Source organism: Solanum verrucosum, unplaced genomic scaffold, assembly GCF_900185275.1.
Source record: "Solanum verrucosum unplaced genomic scaffold, falcon-dt-bn FXZP01000261.1, whole genome shotgun sequence".
NCBI classification, from domain to species: domain Eukaryota; kingdom Viridiplantae; phylum Streptophyta; class Magnoliopsida; order Solanales; family Solanaceae; genus Solanum; species Solanum verrucosum.
The window spans coordinates 9,465,426-9,490,017 of NW_026019969.1; the positions used below are offsets into that span (position 1 = coordinate 9,465,426).

General features: G+C 32.3%; 2 protein-coding genes across 2 annotated transcripts; both read left to right on the forward strand.

Annotated features, from left to right (window-relative positions):
* The first annotated feature begins 443 nt into the window (after nt 1-443).
* Nucleotides 444-3,281, forward strand: LOC125816333 (RNA demethylase ALKBH9B-like). Its single transcript, XM_049495924.1, has 6 exons — nt 444-712; nt 1,573-2,070; nt 2,221-2,306; nt 2,382-2,692; nt 2,808-2,879; nt 3,011-3,281. Exons 1-6 carry the CDS (start codon nt 550-552, stop codon nt 3,246-3,248), a joined length of 1,368 nt encoding a protein of 455 aa, XP_049351881.1. The 5' UTR covers nt 444-549; the 3' UTR covers nt 3,249-3,281.
* A 6,900-nt stretch (nt 3,282-10,181) lies between these two features.
* On the forward strand, nt 10,182-18,585 carry LOC125816324 (phosphatidylinositol 4-phosphate 5-kinase 7). The gene is made up of 10 exons (XM_049495913.1): nt 10,182-10,473; nt 11,280-11,368; nt 11,500-12,567; nt 12,664-12,831; nt 13,028-13,193; nt 14,234-14,344; nt 14,436-14,623; nt 15,366-15,523; nt 17,732-17,900; nt 18,130-18,585. The coding sequence occupies exons 2-10, from the start codon at nt 11,352-11,354 to the stop codon at nt 18,407-18,409; spliced, it is 2,325 nt and encodes a 774-aa protein (XP_049351870.1). The 5' UTR covers nt 10,182-10,473; nt 11,280-11,351; the 3' UTR covers nt 18,410-18,585.
* Nucleotides 18,586-24,592: the final 6,007 nt, after the last annotated feature.

Here is a 24,592-nt window from a genome sequence, read left to right on the forward strand (position 1 = left end):
CTATATCATATGCATAAAAACAATTCAAATACACAGAATAAACCAATCAAATACACAGAAATCCACATTCTGAAAGAAGAAGTAAAAAGTTTTTGATGCTCAATTTTTTTTTCTTTTTCTAGATGTTATATAACATAAATTCCAAAATTGCTATATGCATGATTTCTGCATTACTTATTTATATACATTTAATTATATTTATTTAGTTAACATGTATATAAATGTGTTAGATAGATATATCCAAAATGTGAATTATGATATAATAAATAGTATTGCATAATTACTAGTAAGGTTTGTGTTATTTATATGAAACAAAATTATATCAACAAATAAAAACACTTTATTTAGAAGTAGATAGTGTTTACAGTTGGGTTGTACATTAGTTAATGTAAGAAGCCCAGAAAGTTAGCAAGTACAGTAAATCTACTCAGTTTAGGTTTCAGGTTTTCCTGTACAAAAGAGGCAAAGACTAAGATTTATTTTCCCATAATTCACAGATTCTTTAATTGTTTTTCTAATTGATCGGAGAAATTAAAATTAGGTTAATTGATGGCCGGAGATTATAGCCGATGGTCGCCGGAGCCGCGGGATTTCAAAGCTATGTTGAAGAAATTATCACATGAACAAATTCTTCAAGTTTTGTCTGAAGGGCTATGTTCTTACTGTGAAGAAGTTATAGAGTCTCGTGTAAACAATCTCAACCTTATTCAAAGTAAGCCAATTTCAATTATTCTGTTTTTTCCGATTGATTATCAATGTTTGCATATTTAATTTCACGGGAATTTAAAATCAAAAGAAGTAAACATACGAAGAAGCAGCTAAAGGGGATCGAATTCACTCTGGGTGTGTTAAATAGAAATTGAATTTGTGAATAATTTGAGTTGAAATTAGTATATATAAGGATTTTTTTAGATAGAGAAATTCGAGAAAGATACCGTAAGTAAACTCACTCTTGAGAGTTCCTGAATAGGGATTGAATTTATGAATTTTAAAATGTAGATACAGATTTTTCAGATAGAGATATTGGAGAAAGATACCCACTTTTGAGTTCCTAGGGATTGAATTTCTGAATATTTCGATTTTAAAGTATAGATACGGACTTTTTGAGAAAGAGAGATTCGAGAAAGATACAGTAAATATATATATATATATATATATACCAACTTTCGAGTTCTTGAATAGGGATTGAATTTCTCTATTTAAAAGTATAGAGAAAGATTTTTCAGATAGAGAAATCCAAGAAATAAGCTCTCTCTAGTTCCCGAATAGAAATTAAATTTCTGAAAAATTCATTTTTTTATTACATCGAGCTAGAGCTAGGACAAGGTAAAACGCTGGAGGGAATTACAAGAAGGGTAATCAAACTCTTGCCAACCAACTGAACCACTAAGATATCGTTTGAATAATTTGATTTAAACCATAGATTATGATTTTAAAGATAGAGAATCTATGGATGGCTACTATTCTTCAGTTATTTTTGTTGGTAAAATAGGACTGTCATTGTGATTTATCTTTTGGTACTTAGGAGTACTATAATTCAAATAGCTCATAATATTATTTTTAACTTTGTAGGAAGGGTAGATGAAATGGCATTATCAAATGTTAATGTTGCAGATAGTTCTGCGGAATTCTTGCGGGGGAATTCATCTGATGATGTAATTTCACCAAAGAGAAAGCTGAATGCTGATGCTGATGCTTATACACCCTCTCCACGAGTTGGCGACTCAACTAACTCAGGAAGGTCGAAACGATTTGTTAGTGCCCCGTCTACACCAGCGATCAACAAACAACCAGTGTCTGACCTTTCAAATTTTGAGATTAAACTAAATGATGGACCTAGTAGATCAGTCGTAGGCGATGATTTAGTGGAGGATCAGAAAGAGTTTATTAGGTATAGCCAAGTTGGCAGGCGAAAGGATTTTGTTCATTATGAGAACGTTAATGAAAAGCAAATAAATGTGCTTAAAGGGCTTGAGCTTCACACTAACGTTTTCAATCCCGATGAGCAAAAGGAGGTAGTCGAACTTGTTTACTCTCTTCAGAGAATGGGACAAAAGCGACAACTTAGAGGTAATTTTCATTCAGTTCTGAAATCTGTTAATCAGTATGGCTATTTATTTCTGTCTCCAGCTAGAGTAATAGCTATGAAACACAAAGAATGTTTGGAGAGCTACTGCATTATTGCTTTCAGTGTTTTAATTTCTGGTTGACATTTTGCAGCGCGAACATATTCTGAACCAAGAAAGTGGATGCGAGGAAAGGGCCGTGTCACCATACAATTTGGTTGTTGTTATAATTATGCTGTGGTAAGAGTTCTCTAATTGATGGCTAATCCTTTTCAGTTTTATCTTGACATTTTATCCACTGACCCTTCTTAACAGGACAAAAATGGTAATCCGCCAGGCATTGTTAGAGATGAAGAAGTGGATCCACTGCCTCCTTTATTCAAGAAAATGATTAAGAGAATGGTTAGATGGCATGTTTTGCCAACGTCGTGTGTGCCTGATAGTTGCATCGTAAATATTTATGACGAGGGTGATTGCATTCCTCCTCATATTGACCATCACGACTTTGTTCGACCTTTCTGCACAGTATCTTTGTTGGCAGAATGTAAGATACTCTTTGGCACAACCTTAAAGATTATTAATCCTGGAGAGTTCTCTGGTCCTTTCTCCTTACCTCTTCCTCTCGGGTACGCACGCCACCAACACATTCTTTTTCCTTTCTTAAATTTTACTAATACTGTATACAATTCGATCTCTAACATACGAAATACATATATATTTTCCCCTTTTTATCTTATGCAGGTCAGTGCTCATTTTCAATGGTAATGGAGCTGATGTTGCTAAACATTGTGTGCCTAGTGTTCCAGCTAAAAGGTTGTTTTCCTATTTTCTTTCTGACAAAAATATTCATTCATATATAGTAGTTCTAAACATATATTCAGCCACTTCTCAAACATGTTTTCTGATAACATTTATACAATAATCTCACTGATATCACCTTGCAGAATTTCCATTACTTTCCGTAAGATGGATGTCAGCAAATTACCATATCGGTATACTCCTGATCCAGAGCTTGTAGGAATCGAGCGTCTTGTTCCTCCTCCATCATCAGACAGCTCAAGAAATCGTCACCATGGTAATAATGACAAGCTTCCGAAAAGTGAAAATAAGGTGTTTTCCAATGAAGATGAGTTCCCTCCTCTGGGAAAGTCGATTTCTTCTAGCCGTAGAACTCGCAGATAATTTGTGTAACTTATGGTTAAATTATGTTGTGCGATTGATTTTGGGTATTTTGACCAAGATCAATCGAGACAAATAGATACAATAATTTTCAAATGGTGTAATACATAAATATGCCTTTTAACTTGACTTCGTTTCACATTTATGTTCTTCAACTTTGGTTGTGCACAAATAGACACTTAAACTTGTGCACATTTAAAGTTGGAGGGCATAAATGTGAGCTGAGGCCAAGTTTAAGGCCATATCTATGTATCGTGCCTTTTCGAAATCAACATAAAAGCTTAGGCTGAAATTGTAATTTAAGCATATGTATTTTTTTTATCAGTAATACATAGTATTTGTTTTAAAAGCTCCTCAATCAACGGATGCTTTAAAGATATTTACAGACCTATGCATCATTGATTGGCTTACTAGTTTTAAAGATATTTCTAGCATGTTTGATCAAGTTTTTAGAAGTTTATTTTTTTTAAAAATAATAATTAGGGAAGTGCTTATTTTATAAATGTGAAGTGTTTGGCCAAATTTATTAAAGAAAATAAGTGTTTCAGCTTTTGGGTAGCAAGAGAAACTATTTTTCAAAGGTAGCACTAGTTTTTCTTCAAAAACAAAAAATACTTTTGAGACAATATATTGAGGGAGTACTTTTTAAAAATTAGGTTATATATTAATTGCTCTTCAAAAGTACTTTTTAATTTGATTAGTCAAATATGGAGTAATTTGTTTTTCATCAAAAAATTTTTATTTAAAAAAAACACTTTTCAAAATAAGTTAATTTTAGAGGCTTAAACTTAATAGTGGCTTGCATACTGTATGAGGTTTTTCCTTTTCTTTTTTCTACTTAATTTATTAATTGTTCAATATTCCTTGAATAAGTTTCAGACTGTTTATAATCGAAAGGTGACTTTATGCCTATAGTGAATAATTGACAATTATTCACATCAATTATGTCGGCATGCTCTTGGATCTTCTGAGGGGCGAAAACAGAAAATACTTTTAAATTTTCTTATGTTTTGTTATTTAGAATTTTTGAAAAATATCTTCTTCAGATTTTTTAAAAATGAGAAAAACAATTATCTAGTGGCAATAAAGAAAACGAGTTTCAGAAATGAATTTCACATTGATTGTGTTTCCCTCACCCTTTAACGCACCTCATCAACCTTGACCCGTATCCTCACCTCCCCACACGCATAGCTACATTCACCTCTCATAAATCATAATATTTATTTAGATTATACATAAATCAAACATTTTAAGATAGAATTTTTTGGTTTTAGATTATTGAACCCAAGAAATTAATTATTTCGTCTCATGATTCAAAAATCGCTTATGATAGTACATTTAATTAATTATTGGGGGAACATGTTAATCACCTCATGATTAACCGATTGAATTTGCAAAAAGAATCTCATAATGTCTTTTTTCTTTTTTGTGCCAAATGGAATAAATTGTCAACTAAACAGATGGTAAAAGACAAGAGTTTACACTATGCATGATAATTGTCTCATCATCTTTCCTGCTTTACCATTTAGAATCTAATTCCAAAGGTTGATTGTTATTAATACCATGTAGTATGTAATTGTCAATATGGGAATCACAATTCACAAAAAGTCAATAAAAAATGCGTGTAGTTGATTGATATATACTCCACTACTATTAGAGATAAGATAAGATCACTTTTTAATCAGAGATCTTGACAGAATAAAAAAAATATTTTTATAGTACGTGCATGTATATGTATAATGTGAATACATATTACTCGATCAACAAATGTTGAATACTGATTGAGAATCCCAAAATTTTCTAACTAGGCCCCCTCCCCAACCAATTACTACCAAAAGGAACAAAAAAAGCACAGTACTTTTTTCCGTTTCCATTTCATATATATATTTGAAGAGTACGTACTTGATAATTATTGGAATTAGTTAGTTAACTGATGAGGTATTAGCTAGTAGTGTTAGTTAGATGATAAAATTCTGTTAGGATGATTTGTAACTAACAAAATGATGAGCTGGATATAATTGTATAGGAACTCTAGTATAAATACTAAACTTGTATTGATTCACAATTTTTACACTGAATGAAACAATTTGATTTCCTTTCTTCTCTCTGAGTTACTTGAAAGATTTCCGCCATTGATGTGGCTCAGATTACAAAATTAACAATAATCTCGAGTTAGAGAACCTTATGAGATTGCTCATCTCATGCATGCATTGTCCCCAAAAACATTTACGTCAATCATTTTCATCTTAATTAAATTAAACACATCGAATCAGGATAAGATACTCCTTACATGACTTTAGTAAATCCATTTTTGTTTGAGCTAACTTTAAATCATGTAGTAATTAAGTTAGGATCAATGTTCATTTAGCATGGTATTAATGGTTTTAGACCAATAACTTTTAGATATCTTAGATCTATTTACGAACGGAAATAAATTACACAACCTAAATATTTGTTGAAAGAGAGGCACCTAACAAACTTATACACTTCCATAACCAAAATTAAAAGAGGGAAGAATGATAAACTAACCTTTTTAACGTGTAAAAGATTTGTCACTATGTATGTATATCTCGGTTGATATTGACACACTTGACACTTCCAATAACCCAAAAAGAGAAATAAGGCCAAATAAATTAATGAAAGAGCACCTCATGATCATATTAATTAGAATTCCACTTGTTTTATCATGGGAAAGTTGTATATAATAGCAAACTATTAATTCAAATTAAATGGTATAACCATAGTTTGATTTAATTGTACCCCATAACAAACTGTTGCTATTTCGCCTCTCTCCTGGTGAATCTCGCTGGGCAGTCTCCCTCTCCTCTCTCGCTTTTATACAACTACAAATGTATAAAATGCGTTTGTGTTTGTATAAAGCGAGGGAAAATTGTATATATACATATATTTTCGTTCCCCTCTCTCCCCTCTTCCAGATCTCACTCGTCACTCTCCCAGATCTCACTCGCCTCTCTCACTTTATAGTTTATACAAACACAAATGTATACATTGCGTTTGTGTTTGTATAAAGCGAGAGAAAATTGTATATACAAATACAAATGCATATATTTTCGTCCTATACCTTATGATTATACAAATAAGATCTTCCCTTGCCCAGTTTTCTATTGTCTTTCTCTCTTTCTCGCTTTATACAAACACAGATTATACAATTGATCTTTTGTATATGTATATCGAAACAAATTATACAATTGTTTTTTTTTTTTTGTATATGTATAGCGAAATATACATATTTATATTTGCTATGGAGTGTAATTATGCAAACTATAGCTATAGCATACAAACATGATTTTTATGTTTGCTATATGTGAAAGTTGCTCTTTTATTATTTGCTTGGACTCATCCAGTGGCAGGGGTGCGGGGTGGTGGCATCGCATGGGGGGTAATAACCGACTAACACACACGTGTGAAGATGAAGGATGTTGGAGGCAGAGAAAATCCGATTTAGACATTTTCAAAAAAGGTCATTTTCTTTTAATTTCACTAAAAAGGTCATTTTCCTCATATTAAAGACATTTTTTTAAAAATAAAACAATCAAAATATGAAAAAAAAAATTAAGAAATATTTTCCTCGGAACACACATATTCATAAAATTAATTATGCAACCAAGGAATAGAAAGATTAAAAAGAAAAGAAAAGAAGCACCATAATACGAATTTCAAAGAAGCTATATTCCAATATCTTTTTAGTGAAGTGAAAGATAATATTCGGTACAATGAATTATTTTACTATATATGTTATCATAGTTTGTGCATCAATAAATTAAATCCCTTTTCCTCCTCCGTCCAAAAAGAAAGAAAGAGTAGATTGGGAGTTCAAGGATATCAATAGATCTAAATTTTTAATGTAAATTTAAGCATCAAATTCTTAATATTTATTGTACAATTTAATGCATGAAAAATCGACCATGTCTCCGAGGGACAGTTGAACTAGCGACTCATGAATGCTGCCGGGTTGGACGAGCCAATAACTCGAAGGCGTTCGGCCTGTTTTTTAGCAAGAATCACAGCCTTTTTCTTTGAACCCACCCAATCAAAATCCTCCTTTTCTCAAAGGAGAATCGAAAAAATAATATTTTCATACAATATCTTAATTGAATTATATGTAATGATCAATAAATTAAGTAGAATTCTATATCTACACATACCAAAAACATAGAAAAATCCGAGCTACTATATATTACAGTATTTTAGAGTATAAAATACATATAAATAATATAAAATATAAGAAAAAAGGTTCATTCAACACTTAAAATAACACTAGTAACATTTTGACAAAAAAAAAAGAGTTCGAAAAAGAATGGTGTTATTAAATTAAAATTCGTGTGAACCTCAACATAGAGCAACCAGAGATTCCATAATACTAACTTCCAAGTCATGTGAGCTGTTCGTTCAAAAAGAAACAGGGATCATATTATATCCCCGTTAAATAATTATAACGAAAATAATAACATATCCAATGAAATCCAACAAATGAAATCAAAGGAAGATAGAGTATACATAGACCTTACTCTTTCCTCGTAGAGCTAACTAGATAGACTATTTTTGGTATGAAAAGAAAAACGACAGTGAAGGAATTATAACAACTAATATTTAAACAATAACAACAACAAAATAGTTAAATAATCAAAACTCAATAAACAACAAATCGATGATGAGGATAGAAATCAGAACAAGCTAATTAAGACAACTACAAGAATAAGACCAATACTTCACCACCAAGCCTATATGACTATATCCATTGAAAAACAAGACAACACTCTACTACATACTAAGCTTCTATCTTAATAAGCGATCTCCACACCCTTCTATATAAGTTTATATCGTCGTAAGATAAAACTATACCATGTCATGTCTAATGACCTCTCCTCGTTAAATAATTAAGTAAAAATCATAAATTTAGGTATTTGATACTTAGCTTTACGTGGCAAGCAGTTTAACGATGGCCTACAAAATCGCCCAATTCACACATAAGTCAGTATGTATAAATACCTTTCCATCAGGTCAGAGTCCGTCAACTCATCAAAATCCAAAAATATATATAGAAAAATAAATTTCTTCATCCTCATTTGCAGAAAATGTTTAAATATCTCTCTAGTTAAGCACTATCGATTTGAACTTCTTTTTGTTTGAAATTAAATTTTGGTAGCTCAGGATTTCTTGGGATCACGATCGATCATTCAATGTTAATTTGGAGGTGAGTTCATCTATATATATATATAGATATTACCGCATATATCCACGGTTAGATTTGGTGATCTCGAACTAAATATTTAACATTAATGAAATTAATTACGTTTGATCAATAAGAAGTCAAGTTAGTAAAAATAGAGAAACACTGACTAACCCCCCCCCCCCCCCCCCCCCCCCCCGGCAACTTGTACCAAAAAGGAAAATCAAAGATTATTTTTTTTTGTCTTCATTTCATGTTTGAAAAGTACTTGGATTCATCTTAATGTCGTTGAGTTAAAACATAGGAGATTGTAGATTCACATGCATTGTCCACCAAAATTTTATGTCACTCTATTTTGTCTGAAAGTAACAAAGATACCATTTCAAAATAATAATAAAAGCTTTTGCAGCATATTGAATTATTGATATATATATTAGTTGGATTTTTTTTTGCAAATTCCAGCTAGCTGTACACCTTTAATTAGTTTTGATTGAAGATGTGCTGACCAATAGATTTTTGTCTTAACAAAACCTAAAATATTTGTTGAAAGAGAGAGGCACCTAACAAAATTATATTCTTTTATATATAACGTAACCCAACCAAAGCAAAAGAGATAAAAATGAAAAATATAAAACTGTTACCTATTAAACATGTTGCTAATAAATTACCCTTTTAAAACGTGTAAAGAACTGTCACTATACCTTGGTTGATAATGACGCACTTTCATTAACCAAAAGAGGAAAAAAACACACACAAAAGAATGCCTTATGATATTAAATTTCATGTTTGTTTTTATTTGCTTTGATATTATTTGACACATATAATATCGATGGTCTTATTCGGTAGAAGACGCAGAAATTCAAATAAAAATTGTTATGCAATTGTTTTTTTTTACACCAACTAAATAAAGATGATAAAAAAGAAGAAGCACCATAGTTCGAATTTCAAAGAGTCAATATTCCAAATGAAGATCATGATATCTTTTCAATGAAAGATAATATTCGTTAAAATGAATGATTTTAGTATGGTATCATAGTTTGTGCATGAATAAATTAATTCCCACCCCCAACCCCCACTAAAAAAAAACGATCGCACAGATTATAAATTCAAGAATCAAAATCTTAAAAATACAATTAATACATTAATTTTAAAAACTATATAATACAGTCTTTTAGAATTAAAATTATTAAAAATAACAGAAAAAATCATTCAACACTTTTAATAATACTAGTAATATAAAAAGTATTGGAGAAATCATCCACGTGAATTAGTGTGAACCTCAACATAGAGCAAACAAAGATTCCATATTTCCAAGTCATCTGCGCTGTTCGTTCAGATGGAATCAAATCCTTTTTTAAATAATATTTTAAAAGTTTTCCTATTTTTTCAAACACAACAGATTTTTTAAAAAACTTTAATTAGAAATATATTTATTAGACTAATCTTATTAATGATACTTTAGAAAATAATTGCTTAATTATTATTATTAACATAAATAAATTAAATGAAATATTTATTTATTTATTTTGGTTTCCTACCCACATTTGAGTATATATATTTTTGAGTATATATACTTTACGTGAGAAGCAGTTAAACGTTCAAAATCGCCTACAACACAACCCCATGCTACTTGTCATAGTCCACCACTAGGATTGAAATACGTGGAGGCATCGCTTGCACGGACGACACGCAACCCATTTCACACCTCAGTATAAATATCGTTTGGGTTATCTCTATTTCAGGCTACTGTCCTTCAACTAAAAATCCAAAAAGAAGTACAAACAGAAATTTCTTCAGGTTATTTGCAGAAAAGCTTCATACAAATAAATAGCTTTTGTTTTCTTGTAGGTAACGTCATAGTAGTAAGAGTAAGTTGGTGAACTTTTGGCAGTTGTTTTCAAGGAAGAAGCTGAACTGTCAATTCGAAATCGTTTTTCCAGTTTACCTATCGATTTGAACTTTTTTTGGTTGAAACTTTGGTAGCTGAGGAATTTTTGGTATACGGCGATCCTTTGGTGTTACCGGTGCAGTTTGGAGGTGAGTTCATTAGTTTTTTATGCTCAATTTTGTGTAGTTCTACTATTATTAACCGTGTTTGATTTAAATAATGAGTTATTTTGCGATCTCAGATGATGTAAAATTGATGTGTTATGTTGTTGAGTAAATTATATAGTTTCTTCATTTGAGTCTATTGTTGATTACTTCGTTGGATTAATTGAATGTTTGTGTGCATCTCGGATGCTCATTGAACAGAGATATTATTGTTGAGGATTTAAGTCGATGTCAATTGTTAAGATAATTGTAAGTTTGCAGGGAAGTTTAACTGATTAAACTCCTATAGAGAGAAGATTAGGAGCAAAAATATGGGTATACTGCTGTTAAAATTCTTCTGTTCGGTTCTAATTTCTACAGAATGAGTTGTGTACAAGTTGATTGAATAGTAGTAGTCTGTTGCTAGGTTATTCTGAAGTGCTGCCTGCCTGGTGTTTAAGGCAATTTTAATCCTGGTAAGACAATCTGCCTATTCGAATACTTTATTGCCGTGTCGATATTATTTTGTAGTTTATCCTCTAAATGATATTTTGTGGTTCTTGAAGTGTCTGGACAATGATCAACAATATGGTCTTCATGGAATGCTTGGTACCATAGTACGGATTTCAAAAAAAAGATCTACTATATAACAAGTGCTATTAACTAGATCTATAAAGTGGTTAGGGGTATACGTGCACTTATGCTACTTGAAATGGATGCCTCTTATGCTATTGTTCTTGTCATTGCATGACAATGTGCTTAAAGAGGTATAAGAATCATTGAAGTTGCTCACCAGATTATTTCACTTACAGAGAAGCACCTTAGATGGGTTCGTCGACTTTTACTAAGGAACTTTGAACAAGTCACAGTGATTACTACTGGCCATGGAGGATAGTGGAAGGTACTGACACATTGGAGCCCTTAAGCCGTCCATTTATAAGCAAGTACTACTGGTTCTTTTAGCATGAACTTTTATGTGGGTCTCCCACATATCTTTTTATTGAGTACTTAATTTCTTAATTCTATATGCAGCATCACTGAAATGGTCCTCTCCAATGGGGATGCTTATGTGGGTAGTTTCAAAGGGGTGTTTCCTCATGGAAAAGGTAAATACACTTGGTCAGATGGATCTGTTTATGATGGTTGTTGGGAAGAAGGAAAAATGTCTGGAGAAGGACGGTTTGTTTGGCCTTCTGGAGCTTCATATGAGGGTGATTTCTCTGGAGGTTACCTCCATGGTTTTGGAATATTTAGTGGATCTGATGGCTCAATATACAGAGGTGTTTGGAGGATGAATACCCAACATGGAATAGGAAGAAAGCAGTATCAGAATTCTGATATTTATGATGGTTGTTGGAAAGAGGGAGTACGTGAAGGCAGTGGCCGATATGCATGGAGTAATGGCAACATGTATATTGGGAACTGGAAAGATGGGAAAATGTGTGGTAGAGGTGTTATGAAATGGTTCGATGGAGATCTTTTTGATGGATGTTGGTTGAATGGTTTAAGACATGGGTCAGGCTGTTACCGATTTGCCGATGGAAGTTACTACTTTGGGGTGTGGACTAAAGGGCTAAAAGATGGACATGGAATGTTTTATCCTGCTGGAAGTAAGCATCGCTTTCTGAAGAAGTGCAGTGATAGGTATGATGAGAAGAGGAAAAGGCGGCTCTCACACATTTCATCCTCTAATTCAGAGTCTGTGAAACCTAAAGTGAAGCGTAGTTTTTCAGAGAGAATCTCCTATAGTTTACTTAGAAGTTCAGGAAGCATATCGCAGAGGACTACATCACTGAGGGAAGACATTGCCCTCGGTGATTCCAGCAGAGACATGATGACCTGTGATTCATCAAGTGTATTATCTCAAAGCTCTCTTGATGACAGAACTGAATTTCTGGAAACGGGGTCTGTAGCTTATGAAAGGGAATACACACAAGGAGTCCTAATCAAAGAAAGGATTGTAAATATTAGTAGACTATCTCGCAAAAGTAAACAACGGTGTAAATTTCACGCGAAAGAAGTAAAGAGGAAGTCATGTGTGGACTTTCTTGAAGGCCGTAAGAGCTACTATCTGATGCTTAATTTGCAACTTGGTATCAGGTAAGCATACGCCATGATCCTATTTTATTGATAATGAGTTGTAAAACCCACTTGGTACCATAAAACTATTTGTTTATTTGGTATTTGAAATTACAGATATTCTGTTGGTAAGATCACTCCTGTGCCTATCCGTGAAGTGAGGCAATCGGACTTTGGAAATCAGGCAAGAATCAAAATGTACTTTCCCAGGAAGGGCTCTCAATTTACACCTTCACATCATTCCCTTGATTTTTATTGGAAGGATTATTGCCCTATGGTTTTCAGGTACTTGCAAATTTATTTTATATTTGCTACTTGGTAGTTTCCGCTTATATACTCTCCTACTATGGGAACTTTCTGTGTGGGAGCAAACTACAGTTTTGGAGTAGACATGTAAAATGTAGATTACATGTAGATTTTACTGTAGATGAGTTAGTGTAGATTTTGACAGACTTCTATGACTGTAAAATGTCATGTTCAGATATTTGAGAGAGTTGTTCAAGCTGGATGCTGCAGACTATATGATGTCCATCTGTGGTGATGATGGTCTGAGAGAACTTTCATCTCCTGGAAAGAGTGGCAGCCTTTTCTATCTTTCTCGTGATGATAGATTTGTGATCAAGACTTTAAAGAAGTCAGAGCTCAAGGTTCGCACATACTAAATTATTTTAGTTTTTTTCCTTCGCTTGCTGTTCCAACATTTACATATCTTCTTACATACTCAAAATTCAGCAAGGTATTACCCTTACATTTTGAAATCAGATGCAACTCTTAATGTCAAACCAAAATCATGATTCCGATTTTAAATTACATGCGTGTCTGTTTCTTCTATTTCTTCATCTATCTCCGTATACCTCCTTCATCCTAATTCCTGAAAAATTCTCTACGTTGACTTGGAAGAGAGAGAGAGAGAGAGCCAACCTGCTCATTTTCTGGAGGTGCCTATAGAACTATGTTTAGATCTTGGGAGAGGAAGGCAAAGGGGAATGAAGAAGAACTTATCTGGTTCTTGTCCTTGTAGTATGATTATCTACTAGTTGTGCAGTACCTCAGGAAAGGATAAAGGTGATCCTTCCATATTATCGGTCTTGGGAAAATTTAAAAAGCTCTTCTGGAAGGCAACCAAACCTTCCATTTCTATTTTAGCACCTCAAACAAACATAGCATAAGTGTGGATTTTTCTCTTATTGATAAGCAACAAAGCTTATGGTGGAATAAAAAAATATGTGGATGCTCTGACCCTAAACTCAGTTTCTGCAAGTCAGTTTGACCTAGTTACTGGGATAAGTAACCTTATTTTTAAAAAAGGTTACTGGGAAGTAAAAGTTGTTTTATCTCATATATGTTTTTTCATTTAAAATCCATATGGGAAAAAATGAAAGAAGTAACAAATAAAAGAATTATTGATGTTCTTCTTGCAAATTCCATATTCTATGGTGTGATAGGTCATATGGGTGGTGAAATAAAAACATTCTGAACAGTGTTGTTTTCTCACCAAAAAGTACTGCTGTATCTGGTTAATGTTGTGTTCTTTATTGTCACCAACGTGCATAAGATGTACTTATAATTAATTTGATAAAATGAGCTGAGTAATCATGAATATGGTGCCATTTGTCTTTCTGGGAACAATTATAAACTGTGAGTGAACTGAAAGGTTGTTAAAATGGATTATCTTAACATCATGTAGGCTCTGCTCAGGATGCTTCCTGCTTACTATAAACATGTAAAGGAACATGACAACACACTCATAACAAAAGTTTTTGGGGTGCACAGGATATCATTGAAACGCGGAAAAAAGGTTAGTGATCAGGCGTAAGTCCTACTGTACTTTGCTGCTATGCACTTTCGTCATAGCATTCTGATAGAGTATTTACTTATTTCATTCTCAGGTGCGCTTTGTAGTCATGGGGAATATGTTTTGTACTGAATTGAGAATACATCGCCGGTATGATTTAAAAGGTTCTTCTCATGGGAGATTTACGAAGAAAGATCGCGTTGATGAGATGACTACATTAAAAGACCTCGATTTAACATATGAGTTTCATATGGACAAGTTATTACGTGAGGCACTTTTCAAGTAAGTCTTTGTTTGGTATTCCCCTTCAGTTTGGAGTTAAAAATTCTTATTCACTGGAGTCTCTTATATGTGATGGTTGATTGCTGAAGTTTTTAAAGATGGTTAGATGGGGCAATAATTTAGAACTACTGTAAATCAAAATTAGTATGTTGAGGATGGTGAACTTTTGATTATTTTTCGCAAATTGGATATCTGTAGTTAAACTCCAGTTAACTCACAAAGCATAGTCCGTCTGAGTCCAGGTTAAGGAGGAAGATTATAATAGGTTCAGAGTCGACCTAAAAATAGGTCAAATTATGATGAATCTTTTATAGTGTTATTAATAACGTTTTAGACCCGAATATCTAGCTTTATTTGGGATTGAGGCAGTAATTGATTAAATTACTATTTGATTGAATTTCTATAGGTAACCAAGAGATGTGGCGTTCTCAAAAGACCATTTCTATTATTAGTTCTGTAAAAGAAAAATAGAACATTTTTTTTGGTTCCCAGCAAAGGTCATTTACGTATGTAATTTATCTTCTCTTATCTCTTTTTCCCTCCCCTTTTATGGCTATCATGAATGCCATTAATAAATTTATTCAAGACTATACATTTCTTTTTCTGATTAATTCCTGTTTTGTTGGCTGGAGAAAGTTCAGTGCTTACAAGTTGTCCTTGGTTTAAATTTTTTTGTTGTTCCCTCAACTCATTTCTTTTTTTGATCAACCAACTAAAGCTCTCCTTTTTTTCCTATTCGCAGACAATTATCTTTAGACTGCAGATTTTTGGAATCTCAGAACATTATAGACTATAGCCTTCTATTGGGATTACATTTTAGAGCTCCTGAGAATCTAATGTCTCTTTTAGAGCCACCTGATTCTCTGCACAGAGTCGAAACTGATCCTGATCACATTGAAGGTAAAACCTGTCTTGCAAAGTTTATTTCTTTGTCTAATCTTCATTACGGTGTTATCTCAGCTGAACAGTATTGCTGATTTTCCAGTTTCTTTCTTTTTCTCTTTCTTAGTGATTAATTGCTATAATAAGGGAATAAGGTTAATTCATCATAAGATTATCACAACACTGTCATTTTGTAATCATCAAAATGGTTGTCTTTCTATGTTTCCTTTCGCCCATATCCTTTCTTATGGACGGTTCCCACCATCCAACTCAACGAGCATGTCCCAGGCTGCTGCAAGTAGACTTCTGTTATGTTGTAAATGGACCCTCTCAATTAAAATAGTTGTACTTCTGGTGTTATTTAGGTTGCTTCACTTGTTGTATTCTAAATTAGAAAAATACCATCTGTCATGCTACTTAAAACATCTGAAGGTCCTTACTATAGATGGACAACAACAACAACATAGCCGGTGTAATCCCATAAGTGGGGTCTGGGGAGGGTAGAGTGTATGTAGATCTTACCCCTACCTTCGGAGGTAATTATTATAGATGGACGTACTCCCTGTTTTTCCTTGAGGATCGACTTCATTAATTTTCTGTCTAGCATCAAAGTATAATTCTGGTTTTCCTATATAAGACAAATATTTAGATAAACACTACCAAGCACCATAAGAGATGGTTGTCAAAGAAGAAGTGCTCTTGATAGAAAGCTAGCATGTTTGTCAAAAAAAATAGAAAGCTAGCATGTTTTTCTTAGTTAGTGATTCTGATGTATGGATAGATGTGTCATTTGAAAATTAAAAATCTTCTCTTTTTCGCTTTAATAGGTAGTTATGAATTCTCATAAAAAGTGAGTCTACTTGTACAATTTGAGGAAACCAGAGCCCAGAGGATACAAGCACAACTAGTGTGAACAAAACAGTCGGTTGGCTTTTCTTTTGTTTTAGAAACTTGAACTGGAAAGGTGCAGGTTCCATAGGGAATGACACAAGTAGTCCCTTCCCTCACTTGATGTAGCAGTAAAGATTGTCTATAGGAGAAATTGTCTGAATTGACCATGATCCTGATTTTTTCTGCATTTTGGCCTACTGACAGCATGAAGCTGTCATACTACCTTAGCTTCTCAATTTGAAGCATACATGGTTATGAACTGTGCTTTTAGTGAATATGAATTGGCAAATAAATATGTTGGGCTGTTCTTTATTTATCCAAAAAAAAAAAAGGGATATCCCGGTTCATGAACCATACCGCATTCATGCAGGGTCCCGGGAAGGGCCGCACCTCAAGGGAAAATGAATTAGCAAATACATATGACTATTCTACTCTCATTTCATCTGAAAGTGTGCAAATTAGTAGGAAACGTTCCAAGCAAACATTCCAGAATATTCTGAATTTCATCTCCAGATTTTTGATATTTGTCTTTTCATCGGGAATCTAGCTTGCTCTTACAGTTCAGCTTCTGTACCTGGAACTTTTTTATAGGAACATTGATTGCTACTCCTTTGATAACTTTTCTCTCCCGTCCTATTTTACATTGTTTATGATTTTCTACCATGATTGTTTCCACAGGGCAAATCTGCAAGTTAATTCACTAAAAGAAAGCATCTACATCATTGTTTATGATTTTCTACCATGGTAATTTGATTAGTAAAAGTCTCTTGAATGGTCTAGGTACTGAATTCCTGCTACTCTAATTAATATCATGCAATAGGAACTGTTACCGCATGATGCCATGCCATATCTGGGGTGCGTTTTAAGGTGCTCATGTCTTGACTTGAGGTTTCTTGGCATGATTCGGTTATTCTGTTGGGCCGTCCAGCCTTGCACAGGATTGTAGCAGATTTCTTGTCTGGTACTATTATTTTCGACCTGAAAATAGTTATTTTTGGAACTCCATCCCTCTTCTGTAATGTTTTTTCTTGGTTCCCAGTAAGTCCATGTTATGCAGCACCTTTCTTGTGCCTGTTCCTCTTTACTTTCTGGTCCTTAATCCAATGATAGTTATAAGCCTGTATGAGTTGTTACTACCTTATTTTCTGGGTCAGTTCCCATTTATCCTCTTTCTGTGCATGTCATTTCTCATTTCTGTACTCATTTATCTTGATAGGCTGGGGGATCGTGAAAATGGTGATTAACTTTCTTCTGAAATCTTTGTTCTTTATGCTCAATGATATCTTTTTTCTAGTTAAACTGGTGCTTATTGATTTCTTATTCCAATGCATTAAGGTGGGATATCTCAGGGGGAGCTCTCAATTCCGCCAAGGGGTTTGCTTTTAGTAACGCATGAACCCAGTTCTGTCAATGATACACCAGGTCCTCATGTAAGAGGAAGTACACTGAGAGCCATGTCCGTTGGTGACCAGGAGGTTGATCTTCTTTTGCCTGGTACTGGAAGGTAATTTCATCTGCTTCTTATCCTTTGTTTAGGACTGACATGGATACTTTTCTGTCATTATTATGCATTAATCTCTAATCTTCTCAAAATTAGTGGAGTGTCACAGCCCATCACGATTTACAAGCAGTAGGATTTTGTGAGAGGCACTGTAATAGATAAGCGAATGAGAGGGGACCCAACCAGATTTAGGAAAATGAGGAACCATTATCATGTTTTTTTTTTTTTTCAGGTTAAGGGTACAATTAGGTGTAAACATGCCAGCCCAAGCAAACCAAAAAGTGATGCAGGATGAGGCAGCTTCAGTCCAAGTTGAACTCTTTGAGGTATATGATGTTGTTCTATATCTCGGAATAATCGATATACTGCAAGAGTACAACATGAAAAAGAAACTGGAGCACAGCTACAAATCGTTGCAATTTGATCCCATGTCAATCTCTGTAATTGAACCAAAGATTTATTCGAAACGGTTCCTCAGTTTCTTGGAAAAAGTGTTCCCCGTTGAACCATGAAAAGTCTTGCAAATATTTTCCCTCTGTCCAGCTGGATGGAAAAAAAACCTTTTCACGATTCATTGAAGAGCAATTTTATCACCACTCGAGTGTTACATTGTTAATGTACCATATAGTTTATTTGTACAGAGTTGACTCAATACAACAGTTTTGTAGCCGAAAGGGTCTCCAGTTTTTGCTTTAAGCTTCTTATTTCAAATCTTCTTTGCATTCCTCTTATACCTTATTTCTTTAAAATTATCTTCATTTTTTCTCTTCTTTTTTAACTAAAAGACGTCGATCAATATATACACAAAAAGTTCAAACTCTAACAAGATCACAAGACATTATTCCAAGTAAATTCTTATTATTATTTGATTTTATGCCTGACGCCTACATGTGACAATATCTCCTCTTCTTGCCACTCTGAAAAATTGGCACTCTTTACATTTGGAAACTGTTAATTAATTTTAACATTTTTCATGTTGGCATGCTCTTATAAACATGTCATGCCATACGGAAGATTACAAAATCTTCCACTGTGCTTTTATTAGCGCATGTGGTGGTGTTTTTTCTTAAACTTTGTATTTAGTCTGACATCATCATACAACATGAAACAGGTAAAATTGGAAATTCAATAAAAGAAGTGGTTGTAATCTGTATGGAAGTTAAATATTATGTAAAACAAACACATTTTAGCATTATATTATTCAAAGGACCAAGTTCGATGTATTTAGTGGTATATATTTTTCAATTTGCGTTCATACTTTTGTGGGAGGGTAGTAGATGATTAGACATGGAAGAAGTAAATTTCTTGAATCATGTCATTATTCATATGATACAATTGAAGCCTGGTGAAGAACTTGTGTAAAAATCATATACTAATAGGAAAAATCCTTTTGGCTAAAATAACATATTTCACTGAAGGAATAATTTAGTCATATAAATAAATTAATGTTGGTTTCAGAGTTTGAGTATATATATGGTTGGACATTAGTAAAAGCATGTTATGTATACGTTGTTGTTCTCAAAAAACCTAAGCGGAATCTTTTTTGTGTTTTCAAAAACTCAAAAAGAGAGACTTCTCCTTAAAATATACATCATCATCTTCAATGCTTCCAAATCCAACAACCATATTTAGCCATTAAATTAAGACAGTTACTGATTTTATTCAGTTACATAAACACCCCACCCCCACCACAACACACACACACAAAAATAAAAGAAATTAAAATTATTTTTAAAAAAATTAAAGAGAAAAAAAAAACTCTAATAATTTCATTCATTCAGACAGAGACACAGTAGTACTTGATCCTCGTAACATGGCAAAAGGCTATAATATTAAAAAAATAGTGATGCAATAAATAAGTTAAAGCATTAAAGCTGATCACGCATTTGGATCAACTTCTATCTATTTATTATCAACGCAACGCTCTCCATTTCTTCAGTCAATTCACAAACGCTCCTTTTCCCAACAATATTCAATACTCTTTCCTACTCTAATCTCTATACGAGTACAAAAATCCAACTAAAGTTAGACTACAAATTTATTCAACTTATTATACATTTCATGTTGACGTATACTACATCCGTCCACTTTAATTGTCCTAGTCTCTTTTTTTTAGAGTCAAACTATAAAAACATTGACCAACATTTTATGATGTATTTTTTTCTATATTGATATGCAAAAAATTGCAATTTTTAGTACTTTTCGTATAGTTTTTTAATATTAAATCTTTTTGTTAATAATATCGAATTAATGTAATCTAATTTAACTTTGAAAATTAGTCAAATTGACTTTCGAAAAGCGCAATATGACAAATAAAAGTGAATGGACGGAGTTTTTTTTTTCTGGTACCATGTTGGAGTCCGATTATTCCGGATTCACGTTGGTAGGGTCCCATTCAAGGTGTAGCACTTCCTATCAAGGATTTTTCTATACCCAAGACTCGAACTTGAGACCGTTAAGAAAAAAACATCCTCATCCACTGCACCACGTCCTTTTGGTGGATTAATGTTGACATATATATAGTTGTATACCTGATTTCAAGTTAAGTGCAAATTCACAAAGAATTGATCTTTTATAATTAATAGAAGGTATAGTTTATGCTTTACTAAATAACCCTATTTATTAGATGTTTATTAATGTAGTTGGAAAAAATTACTATTATTTCTTGTTTTTAAATTCTAAAATGATAGTAGTAATTATTTTAGGACATTCGTATTATTTTTATTAAGTGATACTTATTTTGAAATGGGTGAATATTGAATAATGTTTAATATAGAAAGTAACTTAATTGTATACTTTATAAGTATTAGCCTTATTATGGTATAAAACCCTCTTAATAAACTGCTAGCACCTAGAATTTAAACTCACTATCAGATATCACCAATCTAAATATGTGGGAGATTTTTTGACCTTATAGGAGACTTGCTTTGGTAAAAAAAAAAAAAAAAAAAATCGCTCTGGTAGTTTATTAAACTTGAATTTATTACTACTAATGAATTTTATGATAAAAAATAACTTATAGTTACGGTATAAGTGATCTGGTTGTATAAAATTCTTTTTACGCACTAGTATTTAAACGTTCATAGATGTTGCCAGTTTGATCTGATTTGAACATTTATACTTCCTTCGTTTCAATTATTTTGTTTAGCATATTGTGACTTTAAATAAAATTTAGAATTAAAGAGTTATCAAAAAGGAAAACAGAAATTCTTTTTGAATCAGATTAAAGGATTGAATGATACTTCGTCCCAATATGTATATGGAGCAGTTGAAACTTTGAAAATCAGCCAAGTTTTACTTTGACTGAAATTAATTTAATTCTTTTAAATTTGTAGTTATTAATTAGTATGATCTATGGTGTTTTTTTTTTTACGTAGTTCTCAAATATATCGATTTTATTTCATAAAGCTTAAAACTTTTTATCCAAATCTACTATCAAAGTTAAGAAATTTGAATCTCGAAATTCTATAGTGTCACATACACAGAGACAAAGAGTAGTATTTTAAATCAAGTAGTATATATATGTATTTGTTTTGTTTTATTCAGCTATCTTCTACTTGTTGTTTATGGATGAGTTTGAGTTAAAATTGAGAATATATGTCAGAAAGGAAAAAGAGATTGATTTAATAAATTACGTATGAGCTTTAAAAGTTTGCTAGTGAAACAAGTAGCAACAGAGTATAGGAGGCTACTCTAGCTAGGGATGTTTTGTTTTTGTTCAAACAAACTTTACATAAAAACCTAATCTGTTCAAACACAGAATTTGGAATTTCTCCATCTTTTTTTACTTTAAGTGAACCCATTCACTAATAATTAATACCAACAAAAGTCTATCAACTACTCCTTACCAACATGTTAAATCAATGTTTATCTTTTTTTCCAAACTTATATTATTTGACCGTCGAAGTAGTAATGAATTGAAAATGAGGAAACACTAAACTATACTTATAAATTAACTAGGCTTCAATCTCAAACAAGTTAAAGGTCAAAGTCGATTGTTATACAAAATAAAATTAAAACTAAATATTTTTAGTCTATATATATAAACAAGATTTACATGACTCATGTGAGAACCAGTACATATATAAAACAAGAATAAACAAAATATATATATGTGAATACAGTTACAGAGTCACTAATTAGCATCACTGCTGATTACATAAAAAGATCTAATAATTAATTACTAAAAGAGTACATTTGTCACCATAATTTTTAATTAGCCACTAAAATACATAATCTCTGTGTCTAACCCTCCCTGGAAAACAAACAGCACCTTCTCTAACATTAACATCAGTGACTTAATTTCAAGGTGATGAAAATTAAATCTAGTACAAAAAAAATTAAAAAATTACAAGGGTATATATATGTATATAATTTTCATGTTTTTTTTCTTGGAAGAAAACCCTAGCTTGGTAGAGAAAAACCGACCAAACACACCTGCAAAAAAAAATAAAAAAATCTAGACAACAACCCCATTAACAAGATTAATTTATTTTTTAGGTGAACAAACATTACAAAAACCATAATTAAAAAAAAAAGGTCAAGACAAAAAAATTACAATTGTTGTTGTGTAGAAGTAGAATATTGTTTGAGAGGAATGAAGCCTGGTCCGACGCCTTTACTCCCTTTTTACATCTTGTTGTGTTTAATTTATTCGTTATCAACATCAATCTTGATGACGAATAAATAAACACATACAAGAGAGTAATTGTGTCGAGCCAGACAACATCCCCCTCAAACTCACCACACACATATAAAACTTTTCTACTTCATCATCATCATACCTAACACTATAAGCCCTAACCCTATTTTTTTTCAGAGCCTTTGAGAGGCTTTGAGAAAGAAAAAGAGAGAGAGAGAGATGATGATTAGGTACTCAAAAACCCTACTGAGAAGGAACCCCAACTATGCTAATTTATAGGGGGAGATCGATACAGCCTCATGACACCTCACTTTCCATTTTTTTTAAATTTATTATATGTAGATTTTATTGCTATACGCTTGTTGGTAGTTCGTGTTTGTAACGCTCCTAATTAACACAAGGAAAGTAAATAACTAATCATATTTACATCAGTCTATTTTAATTGTCGTGCTTACTAAAATAATATACTAAAATTAGGAATAGTTGTTGTTTCAGAAAATCTAGATATAATTGGTGAAAAATAATATTTAAATGTGAAAAAAAAATATGACAAATAAAATTAATATCAAATTTAACTATAAATAGTTGTTTATTTTTATTCTTATTACTCAGTGTAATAAGGAAATAAATATATGTGGTATGTGGAAAGAAAAATATAACAAGTAAAATTGAGATGTATATAGGTGGGTGGTGGTTCTAATTAATTCATTTGCCACTCTATTTTGTAGAAAACTTCACACCTTTTTTTGGCTCTATTTTTTGTATGCTTCTATATACCATTACCCCACCACATTTATTTATCATTATCTTTTATCACATGAACAATGAAAATAAGAAAAATTTAGTTAGGTAGCAATATAATAAAGTTGGTAAATTCAAACTCGTAATAGTCAGAGGTAAAGTTTTTAAAATATCGGTGCACGGATTAATAAAAGAGAGTATTAAATGAAAATTGATCCTTATTCATATGACTAAATAATTTAACATTCAGCCAATTAAGTGCATTATCCTTAAAATATATATACATAAATACCTAGTTTAATATAGAGATCATCAATTCACCTTGTACCAAAATTTAGACCCAAATATACCCATTCAAGACGGATATATAGCATATTTGCCATGGGTTCAATTAATCATGTGGTGGAGGTAGAATCACTACATAAAAAATATCTTTAGCGACAATTAATTAACGATAATAACTCAATTGCTGCTAAATATGTATTTTTAGCGGCAATTAACACTCTTTGTATATGTCCCTAAAGCCTTTAGCGACATTGAATCTAATGACACTTAACTAATGTCGGTAAAGATTTTATCACTCTTTATTATTGTGCTTATTTATTGCCGCTAAAAGTTATTTATGTTATAGTGAATATTTTTAAGAGAGTTAAACATTTCTTTTATATATATATATATATACTAATTTTCCTATAAATTGACTTAGCTTGGTAAACCTCCTCCCCCCCCCCCCCCCCTAGTTGTGCCCTGAGCTCAATAGAACTCATTGTTTTCAATGACATAAAGACTCAGAGGCATATTTAGGATTTCGAGATGATGAATGCACTATTACAAAAAAGTGGATCTACTCGGTTTGACATTTAGGTTCTTATCATTAAAAACAGTTAAAAGTTTAAAATTATATGTCCAAAATTGAAATGCTTAATTAATTAAAAACTCAAAAGTGCTATTAATAACCACTAAGAGAGGTGTTATCCAATTTTAGAAAGAAAAAAAACAAGATAGATATAAATTCAATTCTAACCTCACTAAGAGGTGCACCCGATCATCGTCACATTATATAATACTTGGTGTCTGAGTTCACACATCTATGTTTAACAAAAAAATAAAAAATATAACACTACTATATATGATTTCGAAAAGAAAGCATGAATTCACGTGAACCTGATTACCCCTCCTTTGTATACGCCTCTACATAAAGTACGCAAGTCCATGTAAAAATTACTAAATTTGTAATAAATAGTAAACTTGTACCTGTTATCCCTAATTTGCAAATCCTAGGTTCAATAATAACAAAATTTAAAATCAAACC

Coding starts and splice junctions, on each gene's coding strand:
- LOC125816333 (XM_049495924.1), top strand. CDS start 550: ATGGCCGGAGATTATAGCCGATGGTCGCCGGAGCCGCGGGATTTCAAA. Junction 2,071..2,220: donor ACAAAAGCGACAACTTAGAG/GTAATTTTCATT, acceptor GACATTTTGCAG/CGCGAACATATTCTGAACCA. Junction 2,307..2,381: donor GTTGTTATAATTATGCTGTG/GTAAGAGTTCTC, acceptor CCTTCTTAACAG/GACAAAAATGGTAATCCGCC.
- LOC125816324 (XM_049495913.1), top strand. Junction 14,345..14,435: donor CATTGAAACGCGGAAAAAAG/GTTAGTGATCAG, acceptor TTTCATTCTCAG/GTGCGCTTTGTAGTCATGGG. Junction 17,901..18,129: donor CTTTTGCCTGGTACTGGAAG/GTAATTTCATCT, acceptor TTTTTTTTTCAG/GTTAAGGGTACAATTAGGTG.